Here is a 17,174-nt window from a genome sequence, read left to right as displayed (position 1 = left end):
TCACCACTCTGCACCAGTGGGTAGCTCGTGCATGCAACAAGGAAGAGTGCTGCAATGCACTGCCGCTCTCACGGTCGCAGAAGGGCAGGGGAGGGGACTTTTTTTTAAAGATTCATGCGTATTATGAGAAATTATCTAATTTGATAGGCAATTTGTTGCCTTTAAAGTTACAAGAGAGAAAACGGATACAAAAATGTAATAAAAAGTATATATATATATTTTTAAACGCCACCAATCATAAGGACACTTTTTTCATAGGAGGACAAAAGGGTAGATGCTCCAGCACCCCTAGGGCTCTATCTGTGCATGTGCCCACTGCTAGCTGATAACTGTGTGATCAATCTCCAAGGAAAGGCTCTTCCTCCCCGACTACAACAGGAGAGTATCCTGACTATTAACAGACCTGGAAGTAAGAGCTTTCCCATTACCTCATATACCATGGTGGCTGTTAGTGTTAGCTCCCCCCACGTTCTACTATGCTGTCTCAGGTTTTACACCAAGCTGTCACACAAATGTGTCTGTGTGCAGAGATCACAGGATGGAGATGGAGGGTGAGGGGAGGGGGAAATGGAAGGCGTGAGGCGAGGACTTGCTTAGGCAGGTCACCGGGGAGTAATTAGCCTCTATCATCATGGTCAAATATTCAAGTCGCCTAGGCAGGAGCGCCCGGGAAATATCAAGTGTTAGTCACACCCCGTCCCTTCTTCCTGTCCTCCTCACCAAAATAGCTATTATTCCCTTCCCTTCACATTGCTGTGACAGAGATAGTAACCATAGAATTAGGAAATAGAATACTAATTTAATAGGATCTCTATTTAGTTAAGTCATCCAATTGTTAATGAAGCCAAGCTTTAAAGATGGATCTTTCTCAAAGTGGTCATGAAGTAGCCTGAGTGCCAATCTGTTTCTGCACTCTTATCAACTCTTTATGGAATTGCCATACCATTTCAATAAGGATATAGCAAGAGAGCAGAAACAGACTGGCACCCAAGGTAGGCATGATGTTGGCATTGAATAATTAATCTAAACCAATAGTGTGGTTGGCCATATTTAGAATGTGTTGAGTGTGTCGTAGTGCTGAGAATTCCTGGTCAGTGGCAACACAGACACTCTGAGTCCCCTAATGTGTTCTGTTGCCACAGATACGGGGCTGATTAGGGGTCATTACTCCAGTAGCTGTAATTACCTTTTAAATAAGAGTGCCTCCTGTGTGGAAAGTGGACAGGGTCCAGCCACTCGTTTCCTTTAAGGGTTTATTTGGCACAAAGGATATTGCTTTGGTTGCATGGCTCCCGGGGTTATGTTAGGCCAAAGTACTGCAAAGCCAAGGAGGTTTCACCCTCTGGAAATACTGATTTCTTTTCAATATTGGAGTGTATTTTCTAGTATTTTGAAAGATGAGGGACATCCTATTGAGACATCTTTGTCACGGAATTACATTTCTCGCTCCTCTAATAATAAGGAAGGAAACAGAGACGTGCACCAAGATAAAGAGAAAGGAAGGAAGGAAGAGAGCGAGGAAGAGATGGAGTACATACTGTATTAGTGAGTGTATACACAACACTGCTCCAACATTAGGATTACAAAGCTACAGAATAGCTGGAAAATATAGTAAATATATACAGTACCAGTCAAAAGTTTGGAACACACCTACTCATTCAAGGGTTTTTCTTAATTTGTACTATTTTCTACATTGTAGAATAATAGTGAAGACATCAAAACTATGAAATAACACATATGGAATCATGTAGTAACCAAAAAAGTGTTAAACAAATCAAAATATAGTTTAGATTTTAGATTCTTCAAAGTAGCCACCCTTTGCCTTGATGACAACTTTGCACACTCTTTGCATTCACTCAACCAGCTTTATCTGGAATGCTTTTCCAACAGTCTCAAAGGAGTTCCCACATATGCTGAGCACTTGTTGGCTGCTTTTCCTTCACTCTGCAGTCCAACTCATCCCTAACCATCTCAATTGGGTTGAGGTCGGGTGATCTGATGCAGCACCCCATCACTCTCCATTTTGGTCAAATTGCCCTTACACAGCCTGGAGGTGTGTTGGGTCATTGACCTTTTGAAAAACAAATGATAGTCCCACTAAGTGCAAACCAGATGGGATGGCTTATCGCTGCAGAATGCTGTGGTAGCCATGCTGGTTAAGTGTGCCTTGAATTGTAAATAAATCACTGACAGTGTCACAAACAAAGCACCCCCACACAATCACACATCCTCCTCCAAGCTTCACGGTGGGAACCACACATACGGAGATCATCCATTCAGATTACATTGTTTTATGAACTCTGATTACCTAGTTTTTATTTAGATTTTAGTTATTCAGTGCAATAATGGACATGGTATGGAAATTATTTTGATATAGGCGAGGTTATAGCTGTATTGTACAGCCGGTGGGCAAAGTTGGTTTAAAGTACATCACAGGCAGAGGCAGAGAGAGATTCTCCCTCCACTGCTTTCTCTCTCAGCGCTGGTGCACTCCATCAGCAGGGGTTTCCATGACAACCACGGGATTAGTCCTGAGAGAGAGCTCAAATGTCAAAACTGCTCAAGGCACTGCCACGTAGACCTTATAGAAAGACGTGTCTGTTCGTGTGTATACTGTGCGTGTGTGCACTAGTGTTTACTGGATAAGCTCTTGGCTTAGGAAAATATAATTATGTTTAAGGATAACGTAATAAAAATGATTTCCTTATTTGAGCCACTTTTCATAACAGCCTCAAGCCGCAGAGCTGTGTCTGAAGTGTCCATCATACGGCTCAGTCACAATTACACAGAAGCTAAGTACTATAATATGCAGATTCTCTATGGGTATTGAGAGATTTTTATTTAGGACCATGTATCATATTTTTTACAACACAGTATGATGGTGGATGTGTTTTTTTAGAATGTGAATCCCCTTCTATTGACACTACATTTGTGTGCATCACAGGAGGTTGGTGGGACCTTAATTGGGGAGGACCAGCTCTGGCGGCTCATAGTAATGGCTGGAACGTAATAAATGTAATGGTATTGAACTCATCAAACACGTAGTTTCCATGTGTTTAATATCATTCCATTCACTCCATTCCAGACATTATGAGCCGTCCTGCCCTCAGCAGCCTTCTGTGGTGTGCATTCATCATCATACGTCATATAATGTATTGTAACTTGTAACTCACCACCAGCATCATACAGTGATATTACATTTTTAATAAAGTTGAATGAAATATTTAAATGCAGAACATAAATGATTTATAATGGTGACAAGTTTCAGTGAACTCTCCAAAACTGTTTCTCATCTATATTTTGAAATGTACTATTATTTCTGTGCCTATTTGTGTGTGTGTTTGTGTGTGTGTGCAGCTGCGGTGGAGGCGTGCGTTCTCCATGGGCTTAAGCGGCGAGCGGCGGGATTCCTGCGTAGCAACAAGATAGCAGCGCTCTTCATGAAGGTGGGGAAGAGCTTCGCCCCGGCAGAGGAGCTGTGCAGGAAGGCTCAGGAGCTGGAACAGATCACAGAGAGCAAGTGAGAGCACGCACACCTTTGTACCGACACAAACACACCACCGAATCCCTGTACAGACACAGACCATAGCACTCAAAAGCAAAGAGCTGTTACTGTATATTACTGCTAACAAATCTTAAACATGATCTCTGTCATACACGACAACTCTACTCACACATAATTATAGTTTACTGATGCAATGCAGGTGTAACATAAGAAATGATCACTGGTAGAAAATAACCAAAGGTAACCTCTGAGTTCCTCCCTCTCCCCTGTTTCTACGTTGCAGACGGAACCAAAGTTTGCCCAACCAGGATAGCTTACGGATACTGTCCAGGCTGCCCAGCCTCAGCCCGCAGGTGGTCAGAAACCTTTGGATCCGCACGGCCCTCATCGAGAAGGTGCTGGACAAGATCGTGCTCTACCTCGTGGAGAACAGCAGGTGAGTCACAGGAGGGTGAAATGGCATGGTCACCGGCAGGGAGGAGGCAAAGGAAATCCAGAAATGCACAGCTCACCTCCATAACGTTTTTATGTTCCAGTAAATTCTATGAAAAAGAGGCCATTCTGATGGATCCGGTGGACGGACCCATTCTGGCCTCTTTGTTAGGTAACGATTCCACATGGTTAAGCTTTTATTCATAAACATCTCATCTCAGACAATATACCAGTGTAGAAGGGGATTTCCTCTCACACGGGGCACCAATTAATGCAAGTGATTCTCCTCGCACTGGGCACCGATGCATCTTTTCACGCTATTGCTCTGTACTCTGGCAGTGGGGCCCTGTGCCTTGGAGTACACAAAGATGAAGACGGCGGACCACTTCTGGACAGACCCCTCGGCCGACGAGCTGGTCCAGAGACACCGCATCCACAGTGGCCACTGCAGACAGGACTCCCCCACCAAGAGGCCTGCTCTCTGTGTAAGTTTCCTGGGAAGGGTAGGGGTTCTAAATAATGTCCCACTACTCTACCAAACTCCCCCAAATAAGATTGAACATGACCACATTATCCCCTGGTATACATTTCTCTATTGATTATTTCATATCTTTGTTTTGCTGACACTGCACACTATTAGCTCAAACGTAGCGGGGATATCCGTGACCAATCCTGTCATTTACGCCTCCCCCAGCCTCTCTCTTTCAGTAGAAGAAGACCTTTTGTTGTCAATGCATTAAGGAGCACATTGTATCCCGTGGGAGAGGACAGAGTGTATTTTCTGGAACTACTCTTCACATTATCATTGACCCCTGCAGCTAGAAACATCTCGCCACGTAGCACCATTCTCATTCTACATTGACAACTGAGAGCTGTTTATTGCAGCACTGTATCTTTTGTACCCTAGAGGCAAACATAATGGGCTTTGTCATCAGAAACAGAGTGGCAAATGGTTTCCCATTTCATTTCTCTTCAATCAACCAAACACGTTTCTGATGTTACATCGTTTGAGCCAGTGTAGCAGCCTGAAATCAAATACATGGCTAAAAGGGTTTCTAAGAGCTGTATAAGCTGGGTAACATTATAATACTTGATTAGCCGTTGCTAATTCATTCCCAGTGGATGGTCATTGTGGTTAACTGTATGGAATAAACTAAATGTGCTCAATACATTCATTTTGCACCAGTGATGTGTGAAACTAACTGGCCAATATATGGAATTTGGATGGACGGATTACATTTTAGCAATTTAGCAGACGCTCTTATCCAGAACGACTTACAGTAGTGAATGCATACATTTTTTTTTTGTACTGGCCCCCTGTGGGAATTGAACCCACAACCCTAGCGTTGCACACACCATGCTCTACCAACTGAGCCACAGGGAAGGCCTGTGGATTGAGATGGGGTAAAAACAAACACACTGTCTGTGTTTCCAGATCCAGAAGAGGCATTCCAGTAACAGCATGGAGGAGCGGCCCTCACCTTCAGCCCGGGACTACGTGGAGTCCCTGCACCAGAACAACAGAGCCACCCTGCTGTTTGGAAAGAACAACGTGCTGGTGCAGCCGGTAAACAATTCATCCTCCTCCCATCTCTAGGAGGCTCACCAGTTTGAGTGTGTCAAGAACTGCAACGCTGTTGGGTTTTTCATGCTTAACAATTTCCTGTGTGTATCAAGAATGGTCCATCACCCAAAGGACATCCAGTCAACTTGACACAACTGTGGGAAGCACAGAGTCAACATGGGCTAGACGAACTGAGACTGAGGGCAAAAGGGGGTGCAACTCAATATTAGGAAGGTGTACCTATGGTTTTGTACACTCTATCTATAGAGAGATTCGCCATATCACGGTTTCTGTGGAAGATGATCTCTCAGTGCCCCAACTCCTCCATATTTATGATAGCATTCAGAAACTCAAATATTCAGTGAAAGCAAATATGCCAGTTGTTAACACCACAACACAGTAGACCTATTTGGAGACACACTGTGAATGCCAATCTGTAAAATCCGGAACAGCTCGGTAGGAGATTATCTCCTGTTTTTGTAGCATAAGGCAGTTTGAAGTATATGGTGTCAAATCCGATTCAAAAGTCAAACGGGCGCAAGAGGAATCATTATTGCGCGAGCAAACACTTGAGTGGAGAAAGAAGAAATGTGGTCGAGCGAGCAGATGAAGGGTCCCACGAGCGCAGGCCAGCGTGGTGCGTGCAAGTTTTTATTTTTTATTTCACCTTTATTTAACCAGGTAGGCCAGTAGAGAACAAGTTCTCATTTACAACTGCGACCTGGCCAAGATAAAGCAAAGCAGTGTGACACAAACAACACAGAGTTACACATGGGATAAAAAAATCTATTTACAGATGGGCTGTGTACAGGTACAATGATCGGTAAGCTGCTCTGACAGCTGATGCTTAAAGTTAGTGAGGGAGATATAAGACTCCAGCTTCAGTGATTTTTGCAATTTGTTCCAGTCATTGGCAGCAGAGAACTGGAAGGAAAGGCAGCCAAAGGAGGTGTCGGCTTTAGGGATGATCAGTGAAACATACCTGCTGGAGCGCGTGCTTAGGGTGGATGCTGCTATGGTGACCAGTGAGCTGAGATAAGGCGTAGCTTTACCTAGCAAAGACTTATAGATGACCTGGAGCCAGTGGGTTTGGCGACGAATATGAAGCGAGGGCCAGCCAACGAGAGCATACAAGTCAAAGTGATGGGTGGTATATGGGACTTTGGTGACAAAACGGATGGCACTGTGATAGACTGCATCTAATTTGCTGAGTAGAGTGTTGGAGGCTATTTTGTAAATGACATCGTCGAAGTCAAGGATCGGTAGGATAGTCAGTTTTACGAGGGTATGTTTGGAAGCATGAGTGAAGGATCCTTTGTTGCGAAATAGGAAGCCGATTCTAGATTTAATTTTGGATTGGAGATGCTTAACTTCTATGGGCTAGGTGGGACGTTTGCGTCCCACCCTAGTCAACAGCCAGTGGAATCGCGTGGCGCGAAATACAAATACCTCAAAAATGCTATAACTTCAATTTCTCAAACATATGACTATTTTACACCATTTTAAAGACAAGACTCTCGTTAATCTAACCACATTGTCCGATTTCAAAAAGGCTTTACAGCGAAAGCAAACATTAGATTATGTCAGGAGAGTACCCTGCCAAAAATAATCACACAGCCATTTTCAAAGCAAGCATATATGTCACAAAAACCAAAACCACAGCTAAATGCAGCACTAACCTTTGATGATCTTCATCAGATGACACTCCTAGGACATTATGTTATACAATGCATGCATGTTTTGTTCAATCAAGTTCATATTTATATCAAAAAACAGCTTTTTACATTAGCATGCGATGTTCAGAACTAGCATACCCACCGAAAACTTCCGGTGAATTTACTAAATTACTCATGATAAACGGTGACAAAATACATAACAATTATTTTAAGAATTATAGATACAGAACTCCTTTATGCAAACGCTATGTCAGATTTTAAAATAGCTTTTCGGCGAAAGCACATTTTGCAATATTCTGAGTACATAGCTCGGCCATCACAGGCTAGCTAATTTGACACCCACCAAGTTTGGGGCTCACTAAACTCAGAATTACTGTTAGAAAAATTTGATTACCTTTGCTGTTCTTCGTCAGAATGCACTCCCAGGACTTCTACTTCAACAACAAATGTTGTTTTGGTTCCAAATAATCCATAGTTATATCCAAATACCTCCGTTTTGTTCGTGCGTTCAGGTCACTATCTGAAGGGTAACGCGCGAGCGCATTTCGTGACAAAAAAAATCTAAATATTCTATTACCGTACTTAGAAGCATGTCAAACGCTGTTTAAAATAAATGTTTATGCTATTTGTCTCGTAAAATAGCGATAATATTCCAACCGGGCAACGTTGTATTCATTCAAAGGCTGAAAGAAAAAAATTTGAGAAGTCTCGTGAACGCGCATCTCAGTCTCACTGTCCCCAGGCTGACCACTCACAAACAGAGCTGCTGTACTTTGCCCAGAGACAGCAGACGCCCCATTCCACTTTCTGGCGGCTTTAGAGAGCCAATGGAAGCCTTAGAAAGTGTCACGTTACAGCACAGATGCTGTATTTTCGATAGAGATGCAACAGAAGGACAAAAAATTGTCAGACAGGGCACTTCCTGTATGGAATCTTCTCAGGTTTTGGCCTGCCATATGAGTTCTGTTATACTCACAGACACCATTCAAACAGTTTTATAAACGTTAGAGTGTTTTCTATCCAAATACTAATTATATGCATATTCTCGTTTCTGGGCAAGAGTAGTAACCAGTTTAAATCGGGTACGTTTTTTATCTGGCCGTGAAAATACTGCCCCCTAGCCCCAACAGGTTAATGTGAGTCTGGAAGGAGAGTTTACAGTTTAACCAGACACCTAGGTATTTGTAGTTGTCTGAACCGTCCAGAGTAATGATGCTAGACGGGCGGGCGGGTAGCGATCGGTTGAAGAGCACGCATTTAGTTTTACTTACATTTAAGAGCAGTTGGAGGCCGCGGAAAGAGTGTTGTATGGCATTGAAGCTCGTCTGGAGGTTTGTTAACACAGTGTCCAAAGAAGGGCCAGAAGTATACAGAATGATGTCGTCTGCGTAGAGGTGGATCAGAGAATCACCAGCAGCAGGAGTGACATCATTGATGTATACAGAGAAAAGAGTCAGCCCGAGAATTGAACCCTGTGGCACCCCCATAGAGACTGCCAGAGGTCCGGACAACAGGCCCTCTGATTTGACACACTGAACTCTATCTGAGAAGTAGTTGGTGAACCAGGCGAGGCAGTCATTTGAGAGTTAAACTTAAGAGCTTGTGAGCGTGACTTTGAACTGCTTTTCCGCATGCAGTAAATCAATTTGAGAGCAGAGATTTTTGTTCACCTGAAGAAATACATACTACATGTCAAGACTGCACACTCACAAATACGACGCGTCCCCACATGGATGTCTTTTCTCCCTCTCACACCAACTTTCCAGTTTCCTCTCCAAAATCCATTTTGCTCTCGTAACCGCTTACTATAATTGTATAATAGGTATAATTCTAGCCAATGAACATAGCCTGTAGCAGTCTACTGAAACGCAATTGGTCAAGTTTTTGGACCAATCGCGTCTTGACTGCCCTCTAATCTGATTTTTTACCATAGAGATGAAAGGGGACGGTGAAAGGTGAACGATGTCTAACAATGAAGAGGTAAGTTCCATAGTTTTTCAGTAGAGAAACTAGCTTACCAACTAGCTAGCTAATTAACTATGATTTCAATATTGAAATTGAGTAAGTAGTTATTTGATCTTCTGTTATTAAAGCAGGCTATTGATGAGGCAAGCTAGGTTAACATCAGCTAGCTAGGAAGCTAACGGTAGCTAGCTAGCTAACATTTAACCATGTGGTTTAACTACTGGATCCGTGTCCCGAAATCGGGAGAGTTGCTGTTCGATATGCGATATTTGACTAGAATGGCGTTGTAAACAAAAGCCAACTTTCTGGGATATAGACATGTCTTATATGGTCAGAAAGCTTAAATTATTGTTAATCTAACTGCAGTGTCTAATTTACAGTAGCTATTACAGTGAACAAATACCAAGCTATTGTTTGAGGATAGTGCACAACAACAAAACACTTTTATCAAGGCAACTGCTTTGATACATTCACCTGACGGTATATAATTTACTTACATTCAGTAATCTTGCTCTGATTTGTCATCCTGAGGGTCCCAGAGATAAAATGTAGCATTGTTTTGTTTGATGAAATCAATTTTTATACCCTAACACGATCCATGTTGTATACAGCGTTTCGCATGAATTCCGACTCTTTCAACTTGCAACAAAACAATCTATGAAATCTAAACAGCTAAACTTTGTTTCACCCGGTCAAGTTCAGTTTTTGTGCAATCTTCAGACACTCTAGAAGGTAACCAAACATTGTTTCATCATTCTACATTACGTATTGGCTACACAACATGTCTAATAGCCCACAAAGGACAGCCATCATAACGCACCAATGAGACGGGTGGTGTTCCCTTGATTGACAGTCTCTTGGTCCAATGACCACCTATCGTTTTCAAACATAGCTAGTTAGATAGCCAATGAGCTGGACTTTACATGAGTATGTGATGGCCCTTTGTTGGAGTAATGGCCATTGTCATATGGCTGTGCGCAACGCGATTCATTCTCCATTGAAAATCTACAGGACACAGGGGAGTTTACGTTACGCAGCGCTCGCTTTCTTCTACAAAGTTTTCTCAAACTTAAAAACTACAACATGGCTACTAACAGGATAAACTTCAAGTATACACATTTGGACGAGATTATTGCAGAAATTGACCGGGAGAGTGACACGAGGAGAAAGATTGAATGGAGAAGGTAACCTTGTCTTTTTAAATCAGTAAAATACATTTTTGCTTCTTGTGCTAATCCAGTTTTTTAAATGGTTTCATATTAATTTAAGATTTTTGTCTTTGATTTCTATATATGTATATATAATGTATAGACCTGATGCATACAATATATTAGTACAGTCTATGCGACTTATTGCATATTTATCCTGCTATTTCATTATAGTGATTGTGTTCCCCATACTTATATATATATTATTATATATATTATATATATATTATATATACTCGTCAGTCTACTGTTCAAAAGTGTGGGGTCACTTAGAAATGTCCATGTTTTTGAAAAAAACAAACATTTTGTCTTAAAATAAAATCATATTGATCAGAAATACAGTGTAGACATTGTTAATGTTGTAAATTACTATTGTAGCTGGAAACAGCAGATTTCTTTATGGAATATCTACATAGGCGTTACAGAGGCCCATTATCAGCAACCATCACTCCTGTGTTCCAATGGCACGTTGTGTTAGCTAATCCAAGTTTATCATTTTAAAAGGCTAATTGATCATTAGAAAACCCATTCGCAATTATGTTAGCACAGCTGAAAACTGTTATCCTGATTAATGAAGCAATCAAACTGGCCTTCTTCAGACTAGTTGAGTATCTGAAGCATCAGAATTTGTGGGTTCAATAAATGGCCAGAAACAAAGAACTTTCTTCTGAAACTCGTCAGTCTATTCTTGTTCTGAGAAATGAAGGCTATTCCATGCGAGAAATCGCCAAGAAACTGAAGATCTCGTACAACGCTGTGTACTGTACTACTCCCTTCACAGAATAGCACAAACTGGCTCTAACCAGAATAGAAAGAGGAGTGGGAGGCCCCGGTGCACAACTGAGCAAGAGGACAAATACATTAGAGTATCTAGTTTGAGAAACAGATGCCTCACAAGTCCTCAACTGGCAGCTTCATGAAATAGTACCCGCAAAACACCAGTCTCAACGTCAACAGTGAAAAGTCCTCCCTGTGGCTCAGTTGGTAGAGCATGGTGTTTGTAATGCCAGCATGGTGTGTGCAACACCAGGGTTGTGGGTTCGATTCCCACGGGGGGCCAGTACAAAAAAATATATATATATACATAAATGCATGAAATGTATGCATTCACTACTGTAAGTTGCTCTGGATAAGAGTGTCTGCTAAATGACTAAAATGTAAGAGGTGACTCTGGGATGCTGGACTTCTAGGCAGAGTTCCAGTATGTGTGTTCTTCTGCCCATCTTAATCTTTTCTTTTTATTGGCCAGTCTGAGTTATGGCTTTTTCTTTGCAACTCTGCCTAGAAGGCCAGCATCCCCGAGTTGCCTCTTCACTGTTGACGTTGAGACTGGTGTTTTGCGGGTACTATTTAATGAAGCTGCCAGTTGAGGACTTGTGAGGCGTTTGTTTCTCAAACTAGACACTCTAATGTGCTTGTCCTCAGCCATTTGCAGCTTCAATAGTCATTTACAACATTAACAATGTCTACACTGTATTTCTGATCAATTTTATGTTATTTTAATGGACAAAAAAATTGCTTTTCTTTTAAAATCAAGGACATTTCTAAGTGACTCAACTTTTGAACGGTAGTATATACATATATATATATATATAGTTGAAGTCGGAAATTTATATACACTTAGGTTGGAGTCATTAAAACTCGTTTTTCAACCACTCCACAAATTTCTTGTAAATAAACTATAGTTTTGGCAAGTCGGTTAGGACATCTACTTTGTGCATGACACAAGTCATTTTTCCAACATTTGTTTACAGACCGATTATTCCACTTATAATTCACTGTATCACAATTCCAGTGGGTCAGAGGTTTACATACACTAAGTTGACTGTGCCTTTAAATAGCTTGGAAAATTCCAGAAAATGATGTCATGGCTTTAGAAGCTTCTGATAGGCTAATTGACATAATTTAAGTCAATTGGAGGTGTACATGTGGATGTATTTCAAGGCCTACCTTCAAACTCAGTGCCTCTTTGCTTGACATCATGGGAAAATCAAAAGAAATCAGCCAAGACCTCAGAAAAATAAATTGTAGACCTACATAAGTCTGGTTCATCCTTGGGAGTATTTTCCAAATGCCTGAAGGAACCATGTTCATCTGTACAAATAATAGTACGCAAGTATAAACACCATGGGACCACGCTGCCTTCATACCGCTCAGGAAGGAGACGCGTTCTGTCTCCTAGAGATGAACGTACTTTGGTGCGAAAAGTGCAAATGTCGGGAATTGTGAAAAACTGAGTTTAAATGTATTTGGCTAAGGTATATGCAAACTTCCGACTTCAACTGTATATATATATATATATACACATATACACACACATACATATATATATATACACACATACATATATTTTATATATATATATATACACACATACATATATATATATATATACACACACACATATATATTTTATATATATATATTTTTTTTTATAGATGTGTATATATATATTTTTTAAAGATGTGTTGTATATTTGATGTATTGATGCAGTGCTCACCCCCTGCTAAAATAAAGGTTAAATAAAATAAGTAATAGTAAACTTGAGTTTTAACTGATTTTTTTAAATCCTCAATTGTGGTAGAGAGTAGGATGACCTGTGGGAGCCAACTTCAAAGACACCTCATTCAAGTCCATCCCCCACTCATTCAAATGTAGGAACTGGTTTCTCCAGTCAGACCCCTCTGCTGTCTCTGGCTCCGCACCCACCCCTGTCCCGGCCATCTAGAGGTGTGAAGGTTAGTACCTTTTATGTACGGAAGCTAATGATCCATCATGTATGACATTCCTGGGAGTATGTTAACTTTAATGTTGTATTACCATAGCATTTTTGTATGTTCTCTTTAGTTATGTACTTTGAAATGTATCAATTCACCATTTCGGCCACTTGGGTACATTTGGGCAAACTCGTGAGGGACACCTGGGAGACTTGATACAAAATATTATGTAGAGCTCTCATTCTTGAATGTATCAGTAAGAAACTTTGCACACCCACTGCTGCCCTCTTGTGGAAATGTCTAAATTACACCTAGATTCCTTGGTCAATGTATGGCCTTTATTTTGCATTTCAAAGATGATGCAAAAAAATAAATAGAAAACCGGATGTTTTTTTGTTTGTTTTATCTGTTACTAGATCTAATGTGTTATATTCTCCTACAATAATTTCACATTTCCACAAAGTTCAAAGTGTTTTCTTTCGAATAGTATCAAGAATATATCTTCCTGAGCTACAGGCAGTTAGATTTGGGTATGTCATTTTAGGCGGAAATTGAGATGAAGGGTTCAAGCCTTAAGAAGTTTTAACCAAAGCCAAGGTAGTTTAGTTTTCTATACCGTCTCTGGTTTAAATAAGAGCATTGTACCTAAGTTAAGGAGGGATTTAGTAGAGTAGAAGGACTTGGAAGACCAGCAGAAGAGGGGGGAGAGGCAGGGTGAGAACAGATAGGGAAGAGGTCAGTGATTGAGGAGGGAGAGCCAAGTGAGGTCAGGCTCTGAACCAAATAATAGCCAATATTGTTAACGGCATAGCTACTTTGAAATCCAATCTGGTTTAAATAAAGATTCAATAACTTTTACTCTGTCATGTTTTGTGCAGTTGCAATGAATGAGAATGATCTCAAACCATTTCTCTCTCTCCATCCCTCTTTCCATGCAGGTCCACTGTCACTAATGGTCTGCTCAGCTGACAGAAACAGGAGATACAGGAGTCCATTCTGTTCCAAGTAGCTTACCTAGGCTCTCCTCCAGGCACAACTCCATAGTGTTTGTTCCTCTAATTTCTTTGATGCTGTATGAAGGCATTGTGCATAGGACATTTGTCACGTAGAGAGATGATGACCAGCTGCTGTCTATTGGTTAGAAAGATACATTCAGTATAGAGCTATGTGATAGTCATTGGTAAAGCAGTGTAGAGTATATATGAGCAGTGTAGGTAAAGGAAGAAGTGAAAACCTAGAGGAGGATAGCTTTCCCACGAGGTGGGTTAGGCATGAAATGGCAGCAGGCTGTTTAGTACTGAGCCAAGTTGACTCACAAGTGGTGTGTATTGGTACAGGGTAATTCTACAGTAAGAGTGATGCTGACATACATTTTAAATTGTATGTCAAAGAAACCAATGATTGCAAATTGTTAAAATTAGTACTTGTGCATAGTTGTATGGTTTGTTTCACTTTGAAATCATTGGTCTTTGTTTAACATACAGTACCAGTCAAAAGTTTGGATATACCTACTCATTCAAGGGTTTTTCTTTATTTGTACTATTTTCTACATTTTCTAGAATAATAGTGAAGACATCAAGACTATGAAATAACACATATGGAATCATGTAGTAACCAAAAGTGTTAAACAAATCAGAATATATTTTATATTAAACATTTTCAAAGTAGCCACCCTAAGTAAAGAGAAACGACAGTCCATCATTACTTTAAGACATGAAGGTCAGTCAATACGGAAAATGTCAAGAACTTTGAAAGTTTCTTCAAGTGCAGTCGCAAAAAAACATCAAGCACTATGATGAAACTGGCTCTCATGAGGACCGCCACTGTCAGACGGTTGCTAGGAGTGGTGGTAGGAGTCAGGCGCAGAGAGCAGAGGTACAGAACTTCGTGTTTATTTAAACAAAAGCCAACACGATAAACGCCAACACAAACGGCGTCGGTAAATTGCCAAGTGCCCAAAACAGGTGCACAGCCTGCAATTAATAATAAGTAAATAAATGCCAGCACATCCAACGATAAATTACAACCTGACGCTAAAATAATCCCGCACAACACTGGGCGGGCTAACCAGGCTTAAATAACCAAAATCAATAAACCAAATGAGGGACAGGTGCAAACAATAAGACATACCAAACGAAAAGGAAAAAAGGATCAGCGGCGGCTAGTAGGTCGGTGACGACGACCGCCGAGCGCCGCCCGAGCAGGCAGGGGAGCCACCTTCGATGGGATTCGTGACAGTACCCCCCTCCTGACGCGCGGCTCCCGCAGCGCGCCGCCACCGACCTCGAGGGCGACCCGGAGGACGAGGGGCAGGGCGATCCCCATGAAGGCGGTGGAACTCCCTCAGTAGTGGGGGGTCCAAAATGTCCCTCCTGGGTACCCAGCACCTCTCCTCCGCGCCGTACCCCTCCCAGTCGACGAGGTACTGCAGGCCCCCCCCCCCGAAGTCTGGAGTCCAGAATGGCGCGTATCCTATACGCCTGGGACCCCCCAATGTCCAGCGGGGGGGAGGAACCTCCGGCACCTCACCTTCCTGCATGGGACCAGCCACCACCGGCCTGAGGAGAGACACATGAAACGAGGGGTTAATACGGTAGTAAGATGGAAGTTGTAATCGGTAACACACCTCGTTTATCCTCCTCAGGACTTTAAACGGCCCTACACACTGCGGGCCCAGCTTCCGGCAGGGCAAGCGGAGGGGCAGATTTCTAGCCGAGAGCCAGACTCGATCCCCTGGTGCAAACACAGGGGTCTCACTGCGGTGCTGGTCAGCGCTCTTCTTTTGCCATCCACTCGCCTTTGTGAGTGCGTCCTTGACGGCTCTCCAGGTGTCCTTCGAGCGCTGCACCCAATCCTCCACCGCAGGAGCCTCGGTCTGGCTCTGGTGCCATGGAGCCAGGACCGGCTGGTAGCCCAACACGCACTGGAACGGTGACATGTTGGTAGATGAGTGCCGTAGAGAATTTTGGGCTATTTCTGCCCATGGCACGTATCTCGCCCATTCTCTGGGCCGGTCCTGGCAATACGTCCTTAGAAACCTACCCACCTCTTGGTTCACCCTCTCCACCTGCCCATTACTCTCGGGGTGGAAACCCGAGGTCAGGCTGACCGAGACCCCCAAACGTTCCATGAACGCCCTCCAAACTCTGGACGTGAACTGGGGACCCCGATCAGAAACGATGTCCTCGGGCACCCCGTAGTGCCGGAAGACATGGGTAAACAGTGCCTCCGCAGTCTGCAGAGCCGTAGGGAGACCGGGCAACGGGATGAGACGACAGGACTTCGAGAACCGATCCACAACGACCAGGATAGTGGTGTTCCCCTGAGATACGGGAAGATCAGTGAGGAAGTCCACTGACAAGTGTGACCACGGCCGCTGTGGAACGGGGAGGGGGTGTAATTTCCCTCTAGGCAGGTGTCGAGGAGCCTTGCTCTGAGCGCACACCGAGCAGGAGGAAACATAGAACCGCACGTCCTTACCCAAGGTGGGCCACCAGTACTTCCCCCTCAGGTTCCGCACTGTCCTCTCAATCCCAGGGTGACCCGAAGAGGGGAGATTATGGGCCCATCGAATCAATCGATCACGGAGACCAAGCGGTACGTACTGAACACCTGCCGGACACTGCGATGGTGCAGGTTCCGACCGTAACGCCCGCTCGATCTCTGCGTCCAGCTCCCATACCACCGGAGCTACCAAACACGACGCCGGAAGAATGGGAGCCGGATCGATGGCCCTCTCCTCGGTGTCATATAGGCGGGACAGTGCGTCGGCCTTCGTGTTCTGTGAACCTGGCCGATAAGAGATCGTGAACCGGAAACGGGTAAAGAACATGGCCCACCTGGCCTGACGCGGATTCAGTCTCCTAGCTGCCCGGATGTACTCGAGATTACGGTGGTCAGTCCAGATGAGGAAAGGGTGCCTAGCCCCCTCAAGCCAATGTCTCCACACCTTCAGGGCCTTGACCACAGCTAACAACTCCCTGTCCCCCACGTCATAGTTCTGCTCCGCCGGCCCCAGCTTCCTAGAAAAGAAAGCGCACGAGCGGAGTTTGGGTGGCGTGCCCGAGCGCTGTGATAGCACGGCCCCCACCCCAGTCTCGGACGCGT

At 43.2% G+C, this 17,174-nt stretch overlaps 1 protein-coding gene across 6 annotated transcripts in view; it reads left to right on the top strand.

Annotated features, from left to right (window-relative positions):
* The window catches only part of LOC115164843 (small G protein signaling modulator 1a), a 74,768-nt gene that overhangs the window by 23,396 nt on the left and 34,198 nt on the right, over window positions 1–17,174 (top strand). For 5 of the 6 annotated variants that reach the window (XM_029717702.1, XM_029717698.1, XM_029717697.1 and 2 more), the window contains exons 4-8: window positions 3,358–3,520; window positions 3,789–3,941; window positions 4,042–4,109; window positions 4,277–4,422; window positions 5,373–5,504. In XM_029717702.1, the coding sequence (XP_029573562.1) occupies window positions 3,358–3,520; window positions 3,789–3,941; window positions 4,042–4,109; window positions 4,277–4,422; window positions 5,373–5,504 (662 nt within the window). Of the gene's footprint in view, window positions 1–3,357; window positions 3,521–3,788; window positions 3,942–4,041; window positions 4,110–4,276; window positions 4,423–5,372; window positions 5,505–9,110; window positions 9,158–17,174 lie in introns of those variants that run through there. The other variant, XM_029717701.1, reaches the window with a different exon arrangement.

The sequence above is a fragment of the Salmo trutta genome, chromosome 27 (assembly GCF_901001165.1).
Source record: "Salmo trutta chromosome 27, fSalTru1.1, whole genome shotgun sequence".
Classification (NCBI taxonomy): Eukaryota; Metazoa; Chordata; class Actinopteri; order Salmoniformes; family Salmonidae; genus Salmo; species Salmo trutta.
This window is presented reverse-complemented; position numbering and strand designations above follow the sequence as displayed.